The sequence below is a fragment of the Physella acuta genome, unplaced genomic scaffold (genome assembly GCF_028476545.2).
Source record: "Physella acuta isolate Inbredline_101_S28 unplaced genomic scaffold, ASM2847654v3 ptg000567l, whole genome shotgun sequence".
Taxonomy (NCBI): domain Eukaryota; kingdom Metazoa; phylum Mollusca; class Gastropoda; family Physidae; genus Physella; species Physella acuta.
In genome coordinates, this window is record NW_026732086.1 from 1 (window position 1) to 19180 (window position 19180).

At 35.5% G+C, this 19180-nt stretch overlaps 1 protein-coding gene across 3 annotated transcripts; it reads left to right on the forward strand.

The window, feature by feature from the left end:
• The first annotated feature begins 2379 nt into the window (after window positions 1-2379).
• On the forward strand, window positions 2380-16615 carry LOC131946687 (uncharacterized). 3 transcript variants are annotated; one of them, XM_059307596.1, is made up of 16 exons: window positions 2380-2486; window positions 7060-7203; window positions 8606-8688; window positions 9294-9343; window positions 9823-9915; window positions 10414-10587; window positions 11099-11217; window positions 11412-11613; window positions 11868-11944; window positions 12120-12178; window positions 12720-12769; window positions 12938-13030; window positions 13537-13710; window positions 14053-14171; window positions 14896-15097; window positions 16349-16615. In XM_059307596.1, the coding sequence occupies exons 2-16, from the start codon at window positions 7075-7077 to the stop codon at window positions 16411-16413; spliced, it is 1689 nt and encodes a 562-aa protein (XP_059163579.1). In that variant the 5' UTR covers window positions 2380-2486; window positions 7060-7074; the 3' UTR covers window positions 16414-16615. The 3 variants fall into 3 exon arrangements, with proteins under 3 accessions (XP_059163579.1, XP_059163580.1, XP_059163578.1); XM_059307597.1 differs by lacking the exon at window positions 2380-2486 and adding an exon at window positions 4678-4864; XM_059307595.1 differs by lacking the exon at window positions 2380-2486 and adding an exon at window positions 6231-6324.
• Window positions 16616-19180: the final 2565 nt, after the last annotated feature.

Sequence of the window (19180 nt, forward strand, 5' to 3'; positions counted from 1 at the left end):
AAAAACTTTCTTCGCAATATTGTTCTAAATTATGGCAGGAATCGATTGGTAAATGTTTCAAGTCGCTAAGTGGTCTGGTTGCCGAGATATGGGCTGCATTTTTTCGAGTTTTTTTGGCTTTTCCGGGAAATCCAGGAAGGAATATCCGGGAATTTTTTTGGCCCACAATCATCCTCGGAACTTGCTTAACATATTTGCTTTTGAAACTAGTCCTCGATATTGCTTCGTTGAGGAGGAGATACGACTTAAAGCTGCGGACACACATCCATCCATCCATCCATCCATCCAAGAAATAACGAATTAATAATCGCAATTGTCAGTATGGAAATTGCGCTAAAAATATGAATCAAGAAGAGGTCATCACATGCCTTTAAAATTTAAATTGTAAAACATGGAAAACCTTTCTTTCGTTGATTTTATTGAAATGTAAATGTTATTAAGACATAACTTTCTCACTAAAAGTAATTAAGTTTTGTTTTAATATTCCTGCCATTTTGATTTTGTAATGATAGTGGGCAAGTGAGGCACATTATTTCCCTTTTACTAGGTAATGTTTATTAAAGGGAAGCTATTCTATCAAGACCATGTTAGTCTAGAATTATAAAGTGTATTTGAGTAGGATTATTAAGAAGTAGATTACCTCCGCCTCGACTCTCCATAACAATTACACTAAATGGGGGGCGGGGGGGAGGGGGGTTCGGGTCGTGGTGGTGGGGGGGGGGGGGTGGTCGAATATCTCGTACTGATGAGAAATAATGCATCAGGCGTCTGTTATGCCACCTAACGAAAATATGTATAGGGATCGAGCAGATATATAACACACAAATATCACGACACCTACCAGGTATAAAGATTACATAATATTCCTTAGTCCACCAACTATATTTTTTAATTTGTTTCATTATAAGTTAAAATTATGATTCTCAAATTCTCATTTGCCTTTCTTTATTGTGTACCGAGATTATTCTCTATATACATATACTGTACTTTATCGTTTTAGTAAAATAGTGTTAAGCGAGTATCGAGAATCGTGCAAAAGATAGGTAGCTTTGCGCCATCTTCTAAAATTTTAGTCTGAAGGTCAACATGACATCCAGCCAAAACCAGCAGCCTATTCTCAAACTGATCAATCCAGTGTTTCTTCCAGACTTTTTTCCGACTTGAAATATTTTTTTGGAGGTGGGGGAGGAGGGGGTGGACACTTAAAAAGTATATATTTTCTATATAAATTCCATTTCGTTCGGGAGGGGGGAGGGGTGGTAGACTTTCTGATGCCCGAAAGAAACATTGGATTAGTCAAACACGTGTATTTTACGCTTCATTGACCGTCCAACAAAAACTACCAGAAATATTTGTCTTCTTCTTCGTTCTTAATTTTTAGTGTTGGGAGGGATCGAGCCTTATCTGCCAGAGGGTTTGAACTCGAGACTTTTCGGTTTAGCAACCATGAGCGTTACCGACTCGACCACGCCGATTCCCCAGGTGATGTTGATTTAAGGAAATATTTGTATATACTGGCAATGTTAACGATAGTCACCCCTCCCTCTATCAAGGTGTTTGCAATGTGCAGTCAGTCATAAATAGAACCCCTTCTCCCCCCCCCCCCCACACACACACATGTTTGACGGAGGATAATAATAATAAATCCTAATCCTTACCAGAACGAATCAACAAACCTACACTGATGTAGCATAGTTAAATTGCATGTTGTTTAATCAACGTCTCTAACACCAGTTGATGTTTTAGTGAGGTTAAAAAATACATCGAATACATTTTAATATTTTTTTCCTGACCTCAACTTAACCCTAACAGTGTATCAACTTCATCGAGGGCTGGGCCATTGTCCGGTCACATGACACGGGGTATCCAATACAGGACAGGAATGTAGCTAGTTCACTGGCCGTCCGGAGTGAAATGACATGTTGACATTGTTAGCAGACACTACTGGCATTGATTGATTTTAGAACTTGATACCATCATTTTTATGATTGTTACCATGGATAGATAGAGAGAGAGAGTGAGAGAGAGAGAGAGAGAGAGAGAGAGAGAGAGAGAGAGAGAGAGAGAGAGAGAGAGAGAGAGAGAGAAGGTGAGAGAATAATAACAATGAGTTTATACACAACCACTAATGGGTTGTGATATGCACAAATCTGCCAAACGGCAGAATTTCTGTCTTCTAATCTCATCTATATATGTCTCACGTGTATCTGTAAAATAGGACAGGGCCAACTACTTATATTATACCATTCCATTCCACATCTCTGCCTGCATAACTGAGCCTTTACGACTTATCAAACAGAAGACAACGCCCCTGGAATCATGTGACTAGCGTGACCTACTTTAAACTTTTTTTTTCAGGGGGAAAAAAACTGCATCACGAGGTACAAAATGTCGTCTGCTAGCCGTTCTGTGTGAACTAGACACACAACTACCTCACGCAACACACCATGAGAACAGTTGACTAGAGGCCATAGATATTAGATAAGGTTTGATATAGATCTACACATATTTCCTAGTCCTATTTCAGTTAAAAACATAATTTATTTGATTTTAACAGGCTGTTGAGTGAAGCAAATCGGTAACCAGCCAGTTTTAGCATCAGATTTTAAACTGAACACAGCACTAGATCTAGATCTAGTACTAGATCTAGATCTAGTAGGTTACGTCATGTTTTTAGGTCAAAGTTGAGATACAAGTATAAATAGTTGGATTATAGAGCGGGTTGGTTTAAATGTGGACTCTTAACATCGTATCCTGTAATCACGACACAAGGGGAGGTTATATTTGGACAACCTCACACGTAGATGTAAATACTAGTACGATAAACGGCAGCTATCGTCTGGCTAGGCAAAACATAAGATTTTAACAGGCCAGTAGTTTTTGTTACTGGATGTTAGGTAATTAATTTCTAGCTGTGTAAATCTTTTTTTTTTCAACTTGAAGCAGACATAAAGTGACGTGAGAGGCACGTGTTTAAGGCAATCACGTGATGATGATTCTCCCCCCCCCCCCCCCCCCCCCCCCCCCCCAAACACTTTCTCGTCCATCACACTGCACATAATCTAGTTACACAACACATTTTATTTATGTCGGCCTGTTACACGTTAACACGATCGTCTATTAAATGAGGTTATTCTGTCACAAGAGGGGGAGACTGGGGGGAGGGGGGGGTCAGAAATGGATGTCCTAGCCTGTCTGCCCATCGTCTGATATGCATTGTTCCATTTGCAAAGTGGTTACGTTGCTACCACAACAACGACAATCATGTTGAGATTTAAGGGTGACAAAGACGTGTCTTAACTTCGTATTTTATGTTTGAATCAAATCCATACACGGAATAGCATTGTGTCCGAATCAAATCTATTTAGCCATACACCGAACCAGTGGCGTAGCGAGGTCGGGTGTCACCCGGTGCGGCACTTAATGGTGTCACCCCCCAGGCGTAGCGACCCTTCCCGGGGACAAACTTTCACATTTTTGCACCTCCCCCCTCAAACTTTCGATTTGCACCCCCCCTCAAATTTTTTTTCTATATATTTTGCTATTTTTTGCCTTTGTGTCACCCCCCCCTAAATGGTGTCTCCCAGTGCGGTCCGCACCCCCCCCCCCCCCCCCCCCCCCCCCCGCTACGCCTCTACACCGAACAGCCATGTGTTAGAAGCTGGCTCAGATGGGTGTTCAATATTGGGTTAGGTCGAGTAAGCCGTACCCCCCCCCCCCCCCCCCAACAAAATATAATTTATTTAGAACATATATACTTTTACCATTGTCCGGCTCCCCCGCCCAGGAAAATATAGCTCCCCCCCTGAAAGTTTCAAGTGCTCTCCCTTCCCCCGGAGAAAAAAAGTCTGAAAGAAACACTGGTTGCAGCAGTAACGAGATCGTGCAGTAGATCGATAAGTTTGTTCAAGGATCGGATATTGATGATGTTTTATTTCCGAATATGATGAGTAGTGACAACACATTTAACTAATGGTGAATACGGCCTGTTTTAAAATAACGTTAACATTTACTGTTTAAATTTACGTTATTTATCGCTTCCCTAGAAACAGAACATTCAAACTTCCCTTTTTGAGAATGTTCACAACAAGAAATGTTAAATGTTAAACGTTTTTGCCTTGATGCCTAGGTGGATTAGAACACATCGGTGTATAAATCTCGAAAAAAAAGGAAAATTATCAACAGTTGCCCGAGTTCCTGTTAGACTTTTCTCTTGCGGGACGGGGGTGGGGAACTAGGGTTAGGGTTAGGGTTACCCCGCCTTACCCTACTTACTTCCGGAGAGGGGTCGGACAATGGGTGTTGATTTATTGGATTTTAAAAAAATTCACGCTATACAGTTTTATAAGTTATGAAATACGAATTAAAGAGGAAAAAAAAACTTTTAGGAGAAAAATGTGCAGACGGGAGGAGAAACGAACGTCCTTGACCTTTGGTGCACCCACACTGGTGGATTTGTGGGTCACACGAGCATGTGACTGAGGGAAGGGGCAGGGGTGGAGACATGACCCCCCCCCCCCTTTCCACATCACGCGCTGTTGTATATACGTCAGAGAAGTACCCCCCCCCCCCCCCCCCACCTCTCCTCCCTAGAAAAAAAACAACATTAAGGGCCATGCTTCTTCCAGATTTTTCTTTTCTTTAAAATATTATTCACCTCCTTTCCCCTGGTATATAAAGTAGATCTGTGGCGTCGAGTCTTGTCTGAGTGCTGCGCGTGACGTGTGTATGGTGCTTGACTTCTGCTACCCTGACGTCTGGAGTATTAGGTCAGGAAAACTGTTTGCTATCTCTCGATTTCTGGGATATATCCACCCAGTAGGGGAAACTGTTAATTCTCTGTCTCATTGATATATCCATTCAGGTAAGGAAAAAAATTATTTCTTCTTTTTCACAGTGACAGACATGAGTAAGAAATCAATTTTACCTAACTCTTCTATTTAAATATAGTGATATTGTCTTCCTCTTCTTTTTATAGAAAGTATAGTATTACTCTAAGTTTTGGCTAAAAAAAAAAAGACTAGTTTTGATTTAATTGTAAAATTTTTAGTTGGTAATAGTGAATTCCAGCCTATTTTGTTTTCACAAGCGTTCATTGAACTTAATTTCTCCTCCATCCATTCATAAAAGTGCAAATATGCGAACGAAATTTCCCCCAAACCGATTTGCATTAAATTTGAAACGTAGTTGACATTGCTGTAGGCATGATCCTCAACGTAATCGAATATTTAATTAATTGATAAAACAAATGTGATTGCTTTAATTATATTTAAAAAACAATCATTAAATTTTGGGGTCATCCGTAAATTACGTCATGATTTTTACCTCCCCTCCTCCCCTCCGTCACACTTCATCGCAAAAAGCCAGACTTCACCCTCTCCAAAAAATTGACGCCACACATCAGCATACAACCCCTCCCCAACACCCTCAAAATAGCTGTTTTATTTGTATTACCGCTGTGAGCATCAATTTCTATTACAATTTACAAAAACAGTTTTCTAAAACGCCAAGTTTAGCTTCAAACATTACGTTTAAAAATGCAAGTGTGACGTCATACTTTTTAAGCCCCCCTTCCCCCTCGTCGCACATCGTCACAAAATTCCGATCCCCTCTCCCCCTCCCCCCAACCAAGTAATGTGACGTCATTTTTGGAAGACACCCCCTTTTAAAATTTTAATGTATACTTTTTTTTGTTTAATAAACGGTTTTTAATATAGGCTACGTAGCAAATAATTCAAACCTGTTTAACTTTAGTCCGCAAGCTATTACGCTAAAAAACAACAATAGTAAACAAAACCAAATTAAATTAAATAGTACCATTGCTATGTAACTGATTACATAATGTAAGTATGTATGAGGACACAGGTTATTGTTGAACATAATTTCATTCAGATGTGTTTACACATTCTGTAATTAACCAACACTTTCTATTCATCTGGTTTGGTTTGTCTTGTGCAGTTTCTTCCAGGCATCTCTTCGGTGGGGGGGGGGGGGGGGGCTACCGAAGAAATTCTAAGCTGTTTCATGGTGGATTTTTTTTAAAATAATGACTTAATAATCAATCAAACATCCCCCCACCCCTGAAATTTGACTAAATGAAACCACCAGTAGGCCTATAATGAATTGGCATTTTTATTTTCGAAATATTCGGTTGCGCATTTTCCCATTGCGCATTTTTCTGGGAATTCCCACATATTGTTACACAAGTAGACACTTTATGAACACTTTTGTAAGAAGTTGGTCAAGTTTACTTTGATCTATAAAACACCGGTAGGACAATATTGAATGGCGCGGTTATTTTTCTCCACCCGGATCTCTGTTACGGTCAGTGGGATTAGGATTATCTAGGGTGTAATAGCGCTGCGACAAGGGGTTAGTTAGATTCGGCTTTAAGCTTCAAAGTTTGAGTTAATACTAGATCTAGATTATGGTAAAAAAAACAACATAATTTCGTTAAAATGTGCTTTTGTAAAGAGTAGGCCTCATGTTTTTAGGTGCGATTTCACGTTCTGGTAAAAATTGGGTTTTGTAGAATGGCTCTCTGTTTCCAAATACGGTCTTGATCTGATACAACACATATGGATCTATCCACAGCTACCCAACTTGTAATGATATACACATATGGATCTATCCACAGCTACCCATTATGTAATGATATACACATATGGATCTATCCACAGCTACCCAACTTGTACTGATATACACATATGGATCTATCCACAGCTACACACCTTGTAATGTTATACACATATGGATCTATCCACAGCTACAAACCTTGTAATGTTATACACATATGGATCTATCCACAGCTACCCATCTTGTAATGATATACACATATGGATCTATCCACAGCTACCCAACTTGTACTGATACACATACGGATCTATCCACAGCTACCCAACTTGTACTGATACACATATGGATCTATCCACAGCTACCCAACTTGCACTGATACACATATGGATCTATCCACAGCTACCCAACTTGTACTGATACACATACGGATCTATCCACAGCTACCCATTATGTAATGATATACACATATGGATCTATCCACAGCTACCCAACAGAGAAATGTATATCTGGTCCAGTCTGACACTTACGATATTGTGTGTATGGCTTGTGCAGTCCTCGGTGCTGTTGTATTCATCGGAACAACAACCACAACAACAACCACAACAACAGCAGCAACAGCTATACCAGGTAGGTAGGCTAGTTCAGTCCTCGGTGCTTTTGCTTTCATCTGAACAACAATCACAACCACAACAACAACAGCAACAACCACAACAACAGCTACACGAGGTAGGTAGTCTAGTTCAACCCACGGTATTGGTGTATTCATCGGAACAACAACCACAACAACAGCAGCAACAGCTACACGAGGTAGGTAGGCTAGTTCAGTAATGGTTGCTGTTGTAGTATTCATCGGAACAACAACCACAACAACAGCAGCAACAGCTAACAACAACAGCAACCACAACACGAGGTAGGTAGGCTAGTATTGATGGCGTAGTCCCCCATCCCGCCTCAGGGCCGAAAGCGTGAGCTGAATTATAATATAATAATTTGTGTGCCTATGTTCACAATGTCATATTTTACCGTTTAGAAATGTAAATATGCCTCTACCAATCTTTTTTCCCCATTATTTCATTTTTCATATCCTTCGAGTTTTCAGTGTTAGTATATTATTTAAGTGTGTATCACTACTATCTCCATCATTGAGAGGACCAATATAGATTTTCAAATATTATTTCTTCGGACGTGTGCCTCCTTTCATTATTATCTGTGCCTATACTCTATATCGCTAATAAAATAGAGAAAGCATACGTTTCATTAGTTAAAAATGTATTTAAGTCAATGGGTTCCTTAATGTTTGAAGTTTTAATGAATAGTAATATATAATTTAGAAAACGTTTAAGTTAATAGAATGTTTTAAAATCTTTTAAAGTAGGCCTGATAAAACAAACGTATGCATTAAAATGGTATTAATTATATTCGTATGTCATATCGTTCGATGTTGTAAAAAGCAATTGTTTTATTTTATATACGTTTTGTAAAGAATGTAATAAAAAATAATTAGGCGACATCGCATTTTCAAGAAATCATTTGGTAGTTTTGGGTTAAATTATTCCCCTTATAAAAATTATTTGAGTTGTTGCCCCTATCAAAGCAGTGACCGTAAACAGGATAAAGGCTGTAAGCGTCTAAATACGTTTTGACAGGACCTGTTGGTCCAATGGTAAAACTTCTTGACATCGTGTGTCAAATTATTTTTGTAGGTTGGCTGATTTTACAGAAACCTAATAATGAAAATGCAAAAAAAAAAAAAAAAAGTAAATTACAGGGAGGCGCCAAATTTACCATTTCACTTTCTCTTTCTCTCTTTCTACCTACATATAAAGGCATTATAAATAGGTTATGTATACAGACCCTTTATGCTATATGTATATATATATAGGTTAAAAAAAATAATATATATATATATATATATATATATATATATATATATATATATATATATATATATATAATCTATATATATCTATATATATCTATATATATATATCTATATATATATATATATATATATATATATATCTTACAGGTAACAAAGACAAAAGGTCCAGAGGTGGATGACAAAGTATATCTGTTTGCTGCTGATGGGAAGAGAAAGCCATACAGTTATATGTGAGAGACATTCACATTAGTAGAAATATGTAGGCCTACAAGACATTCACATTTATTGCCAGATGTACAAGACATTCACATTTAAGGCCATCTTTACAAGACATTCACATTTAAGGCCGTCTGTACAATACATTCACATTTAAGGCCATCTGTACTAGACATTCACATTTATAGTATAGACCAGGGGTCGGCAACCGCATGCGGCTCTTTTGATATCAAGATGTGGCTCTCCAGCTCCTTGAACAAATACTAATAATCTTAATAAAAAAATAAAATATTTGAAATTTAAAACAAATGTTAGTGGCTCTTTAAAACCAGGGAAATTTTAAAAATTGTAACTTTTGGCTCTTCCGCTTCAAAAGGTTGCCGACCCCTGGTATAGACCAAATGTACAAGACAACCATACTTATAGAGAAGATGTAAGAGACAATGATACATTCACATTTAAATCAAACATGTTGACAAATTTATACATTTCATGATTAATAGTAAGAATTATGGAATAAAATCTGTTGTGTATTATAAAAGTCTATGTTATGTGTAGGCCTATGTAGTAATTTATATAAAGCATTTAAAATTTATTTTACCAATTTTTTGGGTTTCAGTAACGATGTTGGAACATTAATTGGCTTTGATGTAGATTTTGTAAATGAAGGTAAAGACACTTAAATTTGCATTTGTTTTTACATGGTTAAGTAAGTTAAATCCTTTAATAATTTCACATATTTCAAACTATTTGACACAACTTGTTGGCAGCTAGCATAAATTTTAAAAGAATACTTGCTAAAAATACGAAGACTATGATTTATGATTTATCATATAATTATATAAGAGCTCATCTATAAATGACGTTATGCATTTGCTGATTATTGTTGACCCCCCTTTCTTCCCCAACACACATTGTTGCAACATTACAACCCACCCCCCCCACCCCCCTTGGAGTGTGACATCATTTATGGATTACCCCTAATTAAACTTCTACTGCTGATGTAATGATAGTGCAAAAGTTTTTTGTAATTTATCTTGAATAAAGTCATTATGCAGTTTTAGTGAATACTGAAATTCTTAATAAAATTAAAATAAAGAATTAAAGGAATCTAATGATTATCAAAGAATGCCTTTTTAAATTTTCAGTATGTGCGTTAGTGGGAAAAAAATGTCACATCATTTTGGCTGAGTTTACAGAATGTATTTACACTGACAGGTCTATAGACTATGCTGGAAGAGGTAGGAAGATTTTTTAATGTGAATTCTGTTGTTGTTACAATGTGTGGATGTATCTTTTATTAAAATCTTATTTTTTTCTTGTAAATGTGTGATGTATAATTTGTTAAAATATGAATTTCATGTTGTTGTTACAATGTGTGGATGTATCTTTTATTAAAATCTTATTTTTTTCTTTTAAATGTGTGAGGTATAATTTGTTAAAATGTGAATTTTATGTTGTGAATATGTTGGTGTACAGATTTGAACATTGATGTTTAGTGTTGAGGTTTCTCCTGCTCATGTGTAAATAGTTTGTTGTTTGCTGGTTATTGACACTAATGATTAATACCTAATCTTAATTAATTTAGATAATGGAGAAGATATATACCAAATAATCCCCAATAATGAGGAACTAACAATTCTTTTATTCAAACAATCAAGTGACTATTTAAAGCATTTGCATATTAAAATTCTATTTCCTGTAACATTTTTATCAATGTTGGTCTCACCCATCCCCAGGTTTGATGGCCCGTTGGTTTGATGGGTGCCCGGGTTATGCCATAACCACAGACAGACTGAATGAGTTTGACTTCACCCTCCCTTACCTTGATGGAGCTTCCACCTTTGCAGTCCTGCCTGGCAACCCACCTAAGTTTGATCCTCTTAGTGATGATTATTCACATTTTAACATTGGTAAGGATGCATTTAGTGATGATTATTCACATTTTAACATTGGTAAGAATGCACTTAGGGGCAAATATTCTCAGTCTACGCTGTGAAGCTTGTGATCTTCTGAACTACAAACACTAATCTTCTAGTAACATTTTTACTAATACTTGTAGTGGGTATGATATGGATAAAATGTCACAGTAATTTTAATATACAAACTAGTAATTGTAGTAGTTAACCTCTTGTTTTATTTAGACTTAGGTAAAAAACAAGAGCTTAAAATGAAAGTCAGTCCTTATTAGGTTTTTGAAACTGCTCCTCATTTTTTTTAATACAAACTCATTCTTGTTTGCCCATTTTCTTTTATCATGTGAATTTAGTAATAACTACCCTACAAACATTGTTTTTAGTGTAATTGTAGAGACGTTTAAATGCCAACAACAATCATTTTCATATTTTTAACACTTGATCTTATTTTTTTTATTATTTTAATATAAAAGTTTAAATAACAAAATTTCCTTCCTCTATTCAACAGTACATCTGACTGGAGCCCCCACTAATGAACCCTGTCTCAGGAGACTGCACAAGAAATTTGGAAAAATCATCATAGCTAGTGACCTACCAGAGGCTAAAATGTTGCTACTGAACAGAACAGTGAGTTGGTTATTTTAGATATATAGACAAGTATATATAATAGTTTTGGCAGACTTTCTATATTCTCCTATATTTAGTCAGATGCTCTATTTTCTCTACTATTTCAGGCAATTTTAAATGTTTCTTAGTATTTCAGGCCAACGCTCAATGTTTTCAGTATATCAGACCAGTCTTCAATGTTTTCAATATTTCAGGCTGATGTCCTGTTCTCCCCAAGAGAAAGGATTGATGGTCTTGAAGTGTTGCCAAACCAAGTGAGGTGTGACAGAAGTGGTGCTGGCATCATGCTGAAGAAAGGCAGCACTGTGCCAACCTGGTGGGACCCTGCCTTCAAAACTCTTTATTTCTCTGGCAGCTACAACCGGCTCTGTGAAGAAGCCTCAAAGAAATACGAAGGTGTGTTTATTATACAAGATACTTACATAGTTTTTTTATTGTTTTATGATGTATATGTCGCAACTAAACAATTTTTGAAAAAAAGGAAGAAATTAATGCAAAAAAAACTTTATAATTATTATAATTTATAAAGTATGATAAAAAACTAACTAACCATATAATAATATAAGGAACCAATTTTTAAACCCTATAACTTGTTTAAATGATTGAATGGTCAAACTTACCCTGTGAATATTATCAAATGATGTTTTCAGCTCCAATTCACTGTCTACCTGGCCCTGATAAAGCTAGTCCGGAACTTCTGGCCATCATGAAGCGCAGACCTCGCATTGTAAGGATGCTTGTTAGCTCAATGACTGGTGTCTTGTTATGTCATACATATTGAGTACATTTTAAACAAAATAAAAATAATCATAAAAAAATTATTGGAAGTCAACAAAAAAAACCAACTATAAGTAAACCAAGGACCAACTTCACTTAAATTTGAATTTATTAAATATCTTCAGGTACCAGAAAAACTTTGGACCTTTGTTGTTAGTGGAAGAATTGCTCCATACAGCTATTTGTAAGTACTGAAAACTTTGTACATAGTTCTAAATGTGTTTGTATAGAAAGTCTTCTGTACATGTATTGAATGATGGCATTTAGTTTCTTGAATGTGAGTTGTTGGGGCGTAGGTTTGTCTACATTACTGCCCAGATGTCCAGGGGGTGTGCTGTGTTAAAATTTTGAGCATACATTTATCACCCACCATAATGGTGAGGTCAAAGACACTAGGGGACCAACCATGCATCAAAGGCATCGCTGGGTGCTGGTGAGTCACCAGGTACACTACCACAGTGTTTGGTTCCCTGATAATTCAAAAATGTGGTTGATCTGCCCCTGTGATAATTGAAAAATGTGTTTATGCCAGACACCTTTGCAGGAGTGTACTTAACACATTAGTGAAGTTACAAGCCAATCTAATGATTGGTTAGGAATGCATAAAGTATAAGCAGATGACAGATAGACAGAATTACATTCCTTTATATATTCATTTATATCAAATATAAATAAAATTTATAATTTTCTTACATATTTAATGAAATATTTTATTTATTGTATAGAAACCAGGAGGGTGAATTGGTTGGCTTCACAAAAGATCTCTTGTCCATAGGTATAGTAGCTTTTCCCATTCAATTTTAGTTCTAAAGCAAAGAAATAATGGCATCTATATAAAATCAAAGAAATCAATAAGAAAATTCTTGTCATAAGTAAAGCCTATAGGGTGGATACTATCCAGACTGAGTACTTTATCCTGACATGAATCCACTGCTATTTTCAGTTTGTGCTAAGGCAGGTAAATCTTGTTCACTTCTGCTGGCTGGAGTTCCTGAGTGCAGTGTTAGGAAAGGGGAGATACTCTATCCAGGCAGAGGTTAGTTTTTATTTCAAAACAGAGTACCTGAATATTAAAAAATATTAAATTACCAGCAGTAGAGGCGTAGCGACCCTTCCCGGCGCCCGGGGACAAACTTTCAATTTGGCGCCCTCCTCGGCAGCAAATTTTCAATTTACACCTCCCCCCCCCCTCAAACTTTTGATTTGCACCACCCCCCCCCCCCCTCAAACTATTTATAATGCAAAAATGCAGCTAAAATGACATTTTAATTTGTTTTTACAACCCATTTTGTCACCCCATAAGGTCGGCGCCCCCCCCCCCCCCCCCCCCCCCCCCACCGCTACGCCTCTGACCAGCAATACAAATAATAAACATAATTAGAACTGTCAAAAGATGGTTATGTTTTATATTTTAAAATAAAGAAAATAAAATAGAACCTAGTTTAAGAATTTATAATCTAATCAATTTTATATAAATTATTAGTCACGTGAATAAAAATCACACTGCTAAATATATAATTGTGTCTGAATCTACTTTAACAGGTCTAATGGAAAACTGGTTTGATGCTTGCACTGGGTACTTTGACACACTGGACAGAGATAACAGCTGGGACTTTACTCTGCCATACCTGGTCTCATATGCCTCCTTCTATGTTGCCAAGGGCAACCCCAGTGGCTTCAACCCTGATGCCTCAGACTACTCCCTTTACACTATTGGTAAATTATCTATTCTAGTACAGACTTGGTTGTAGTTCTGAATCAGTTAAGATGATTACTAAATTATAGCCAATATTAAACAAGAAATTTGAACAAAACTTCCATTGTGAAAATTTGATTTATAAATTTAAAAAATTTCTTATACTCATGCATTGTTTTTATAGTTTGTAATAACAGATTTGACTTTTAACTTTTTATTAACGCAGTTTGATGCACAAGTTTTGTTCCAGATGTAACCCATGTTGTCTAGTGTATACAATATTCAGCCTACAATGATAGAAGTCAATTTGCTTGTCTGTTCTGTTTTAGCTTGGTAAAGCAAGAAATTTTTGTTTGTTTTAGTTTACACAGAGACCTCCATCTCCAATGATCACTGTCTGAACAGGCTACACAAGAAATACAAAAAACTTGTTGTGGTCCCAGATAGGCCGGATGCTATCGCTATGTTGCTGAATGGATCTGTAAGTTTTTCACAGGGGTACATAGAGTTAATTCTTAATTAAACTTGACAGTTACTCCATTTTATTAGCATTTCTAATGGTACAATTAGCTTAACTACTCCCCCAATTCATAACTGCAGATCGTATGAGCTTTATTTTCATGGCTTTTATTATATGAACATGTGCAGTTAAATAGGAAACTGAACAGTTTTTTGAAAATTGAAAGTATTTTAGAGATAAGACTTTAGATCTGTTTTTAATTAAAAAGTTAAACAATAACCACTAGGAGGATGCTTGGTTATTCTCTCTGAGCCAGGATCACCTCTCAATATGTTAAGTAAATCTAAAAGAATTCATCAAAATCAAATTATTTAAATTCAGCCTAATTTCTTAGAATCTGTAAAAAGTTCCTGAGTCCACTCAGCTCTGATGGGTACCTGACTCATGTTAGGGAAATTAAGGTGCTGGGTATAGTGCTGATCACACTATACCGTTGTATGTAAAGGTCATTAAAACAGATGAACTCCTCTTCATCACATGTCAAAATGATTAGATACAGTTTAATCATTAGTCACAATTATAATTACATTGCACAAAAGCTTGGCTTACAAAAGATGATGACTTTCTTTTAATGGGAAGAAAGTAGACTCCAACTAAGATGGGCAGGCTACACTCTAAGTGATACAGGTAAAACGAACTACTTCCTAACCAAAAGCCAACCTGTTCTCTATGACAATGTCTCCAGGCTGATGCCTGGTTCACTAAAGACGACGGCTCACCAGACATTGAACTTTTGCCCCAACATTTCCACTGCGAGAACGTGGGCACCAGCATCATGACAAAGAAGGGGGGAGAACTGCCCATGTGGTGGAACCCAGCTTTTGAAGAGTTCTACAACTCTGGGGAGTACAACGACTTTTGTCTGGAGAGGGGAAAACACTACAAAAGTAAGTTCTTTGTCTTGGTTCAAAACACTAGTATAAAACACTACAAAAGTAAGTTCTTTGTCTTGGTTCAAAAGATTATAAAACACTACAAAAGTAAGTTCTTTGTCTTGGTTCAAAACACTAGTATAAAACACTACAAAAGTAAGTTCTTTGTCTTGGTTCAAAACAACATTATAAAACACTACAAAAGTAAGTTCTTTGTCTTGGTTCAAAACACTAGTATAAAACACTACAAAAGTAAGTTCTTTGTCTTGGTTCAAAACACTAGTATAACATACTACAAAAGAAAGTTCTTTGTCTTGATTCAAAACATTACAAAAGTAAGTTCTTTGTCTAACTTCAAAAGATTATAAAACACTACAAAAGTAAGTTCTTTGTCTTGATTCAAAACACTAGTATAACATACTACAAAAGAAAGTTCTTTGTCTTGATTCAAAACATTACAAAAGTAAGTTCTTTGTCTAACTTCAAAAGATTATAAAACACTACAAAAGTAAGTTCTTTGTCTTGGTTCAAAACACAGTATAAAACACTACAAAAGTAAGTTTTTTGTCTTGGCTCAAAACAACATTATAAAACACTACAAAAGTAAGTTTTTTGTCTTGGTTCAAAACACTAGTATAAAACACTACAAAAGTAAGTTCTTTGTCTTGTTTCAAAACAACATTATAAAACACTACAAAAGTTGGTTCTTTGTCTTGGCTCAAAACAACATTATAAAACACTACAAAAGTAAGTTCTTTGTCTTGGTTCAAAACTACATTAGATAACACTACAAAAGTAAGTTCTTTGTCTAGGTTCAAAACACTAGTATAAAACACTACAAAAGTAAGTTCTTTTTCTTGGTTCAAAACAACATTATAAAACACTACAAAATAAGTTCTTTGTCTAATTTCAAAAGATTATAAAACACTACAAAAGTATTTTGTCTTGTTTCAAAATAACATTAGAAAACACTACAAAAGTAAGTTCCATGTCTAGTTTCAAAACACTTATGTATTACACTACAAAAGTTAGTTTTAAGTTCTAACCAGACAACATAAAGATATGATATGATTATAGAATAGGTGTATCTTGCTTTAAACATTTTAAACAGGTATAAGTATAGATATATATTATTATAGATTATTATGTAAACTAGATTTGCAATAAAAATCACACACTTATCAGAATGTAGTATTCACAAGCCATACACTGCAGGTTAGTTATGGAATGAAATGAAACTATTATTATACACAAATATTTTCACAGATGACTTCCCTTGTTTGCCTCCACCATCAGAGAAAAAACTCCACAAATCTCAGGAAGGATTTTAATTGTAAACAAAGAGAGAGAGAATGTGTGTGTTTGTTGATTTGGTTAAGTGTTTGGTTTTCTACTTTTATTACTGTTTTTTTTTAAATTGTAAAATATTTAATTTTTGCAAATGCCTTACAGTCAGATTTTATAAATTGTTAATTAACAAATTGGTTTTTTATTAATTTTCAAAATGTTGTTTACCAAAGTAACCTTATATTAAATTCTGTGCTCAAAATTAAGGTAATTCATTAACATGTTTCAAATGTTTTTGTTTTACTATTTTACTTCTGATTTTAAGAAAAAATTTGAACTAAAATCCAATAAAAAGATTCCCAGATTAGATTGGATATAAAATCAGAAAAACAATCTTTTGTTTATAAAATGAGAAAAACAAACTTTTGTTTATAAAATCAGAAAAACAAACCTGTCATTATTTAGAATTTTTTTTCAAAATTTAATGTTGTATTCTAAATAAATGTACAAAAGTATAATCCTTGTTTTATACCATTCCTACTCGTATTATTGTACTTGAGTCACTACTTTTAACATTTTTTTTCATATTTGAAAAATACATTTGTGAATGTTAAATTCTTTATTGAATGAGTCAGTGTTGCATTTTTTCATGAGTTTACCATTTTTATGCTCATAAAATATAAAATAAATGACAGTTTAAACTAAAAAACCTGGGGTATTGAGGTGCAGGTAGATGTAAGTATTGAGGCTGTAGTTAGATGTAAGTATTGAGGCTGTAGGTAGATGTAAGTATTGAGGCTGTAGTTAGATGTATTGAGGTATAGTTAGATGTAAGTATTGAGGCTGTAGTTAGATGTGAGTTGACGAGGAAGGAAATTATGACTATACTTCCACTTAAACCAGAACATGCGATGATGCAATCCCTAGAAGACTGAGACAATCAAGATCTAGAAACATCTAGAAGCGCATGACTCCGAAGTTCGAAAGTAGGTCACTCACACAAACAATCGGCCACGCGGTGCAGCACACATTTTGGTACTACAATTTCTATGAGATCAATCCTGTGCATCCATCATCATACCCTAGTGGGATTCACTTGCTACATTTTCGTTTACACCATTTGTAAAACAAATCTTGTTTTGTGTTAAAATAATTGAAGCTATCCCACTGGGGGGGGGGGGGGGTGTCTGAATTTTGAGACAATGTGTCTGTGGGAGGGGGGGGGGGGTGGGGGGTAGGATGTGGCGGATAAGTAAATGGGATACAGCAATAATTTAAGATTAGGGAGTGAAGGGTTTAAATGAGGTTTGAAAGCGTGACGTCTTTGAAGGTTGACATTCTATTGAATTCGCCAAAATATTGTAAATAGGCCTATATGTTTTTTCTGGGTGAGAAAATTAAGTTTAAATAAAAATTCAAAGACCGTAGCACATACCATTAGTCTATGCTACCATCCCACATAACACAACAAAACAAAACGACACTCCACCAACATACCACCTTCCTGTTACACAGTTGATGAATAATTACACTAAAACAAACGTTAACCCAACTCTAGTCAAAACTAAGACACTACCAACGCGTAGCACAACCAGGGACGTAGAGAGTTTTTTAGGGAAGGAGATGATAAAGGGCCTATATATATATATATATATATATATATATATATATATATATATATATATATATATATATATATATATATATATATATGCAATAGAAATAGATCCCAAGAGATAGATCTTGTTGTAGCTTATAAGAGCGTTTTTCCATTTAGAATGATGCATGTGTATCACATTAATTAATTACCCCTTAACACCTGGCCTAAGTTTTAACACCGTTGAAGGCCTTTATATTTGATAAATTCTACATCCCACAAAAACAAAATGTAAAGAAAAAAGTTTCCAGTAACAGACATTTGTCAGAAAGATTAAATCGTCAGACAAAGAAAGGGAAACTATTTTTTGGAACTTCTGAGGAGACAGAGACCATGTTTTTGTAGCCGACTTTAGGGTAAGAAAATATAAAAAACGACATTTATGTTATTAATCAGGCTGCTAATGTGGACACGAATTTATATTACCTTGAGATAGTTGGAACACATACACATTTCTTCTTGCTACAAATTTGAAAATACTTGCCTTTTATAAAGTGTTTTTTCTTTCCAGTTTTGTTTGTGTACCTTTTATGTAGGGTTATAATTTTTAACAACAAAAATTAAAAGAAAATACAATTTTGAGCTACCTTGTATTTTTTTATTTAGCATATGAGGATATTTTAAAATTAAACTTAAATTAATTCAATTAGAAGGCCTAGTCTAAGATTGATCATAAAAAATAAAAATTGATATTTAGTTTGTTTTTGGGGTGTGGGGTATTAGACGGTGGGGTGAGGTAGGGGTGGTTGCCAATGTTCTTGATATTTGTCTTTATAAATTCCAAAATTAAAATGTGGGGTAAAGTGCTAAGATCCTCACTAATTGTTCAGATTAGTCTTTGATCTCAGGGGAGACAATCATTGACATTTGAAATCTAGACATGAATAAGGGAAGGGGGATAACTAGTAATACCCATCGTGTTTACACTCAATTTTCACCCTTCACTGCGGCCAGCGTCATTAGGTATGTTGATAAATAAGGGGGATGGGAGGGGGGGGGGCATGAATCACATACATTAATTGTCAGGTCCACCGGAGTAAATCACGTGACCAAACAACGAGCAATGACTGACTGTGTTTCCGTGCAACCATCTGGCTAAATCAGCCATTAACAAAAGTACTGATGAAGGCGAACAGAGAAAACACATGGCGCTA

Coding starts and splice junctions, on each gene's coding strand:
- LOC131946687 (XM_059307595.1), top strand. CDS start 6,286: ATGGCGCGGTTATTTTTCTCCACCCGGATCTCTGTTACG. Junction 11,218..11,411: donor TGTTGCTACTGAACAGAACA/GTGAGTTGGTTA, acceptor TCAATATTTCAG/GCTGATGTCCTGTTCTCCCC. Junction 12,179..12,719: donor ATTGCTCCATACAGCTATTT/GTAAGTACTGAA, acceptor TTTATTGTATAG/AAACCAGGAGGGTGAATTGG.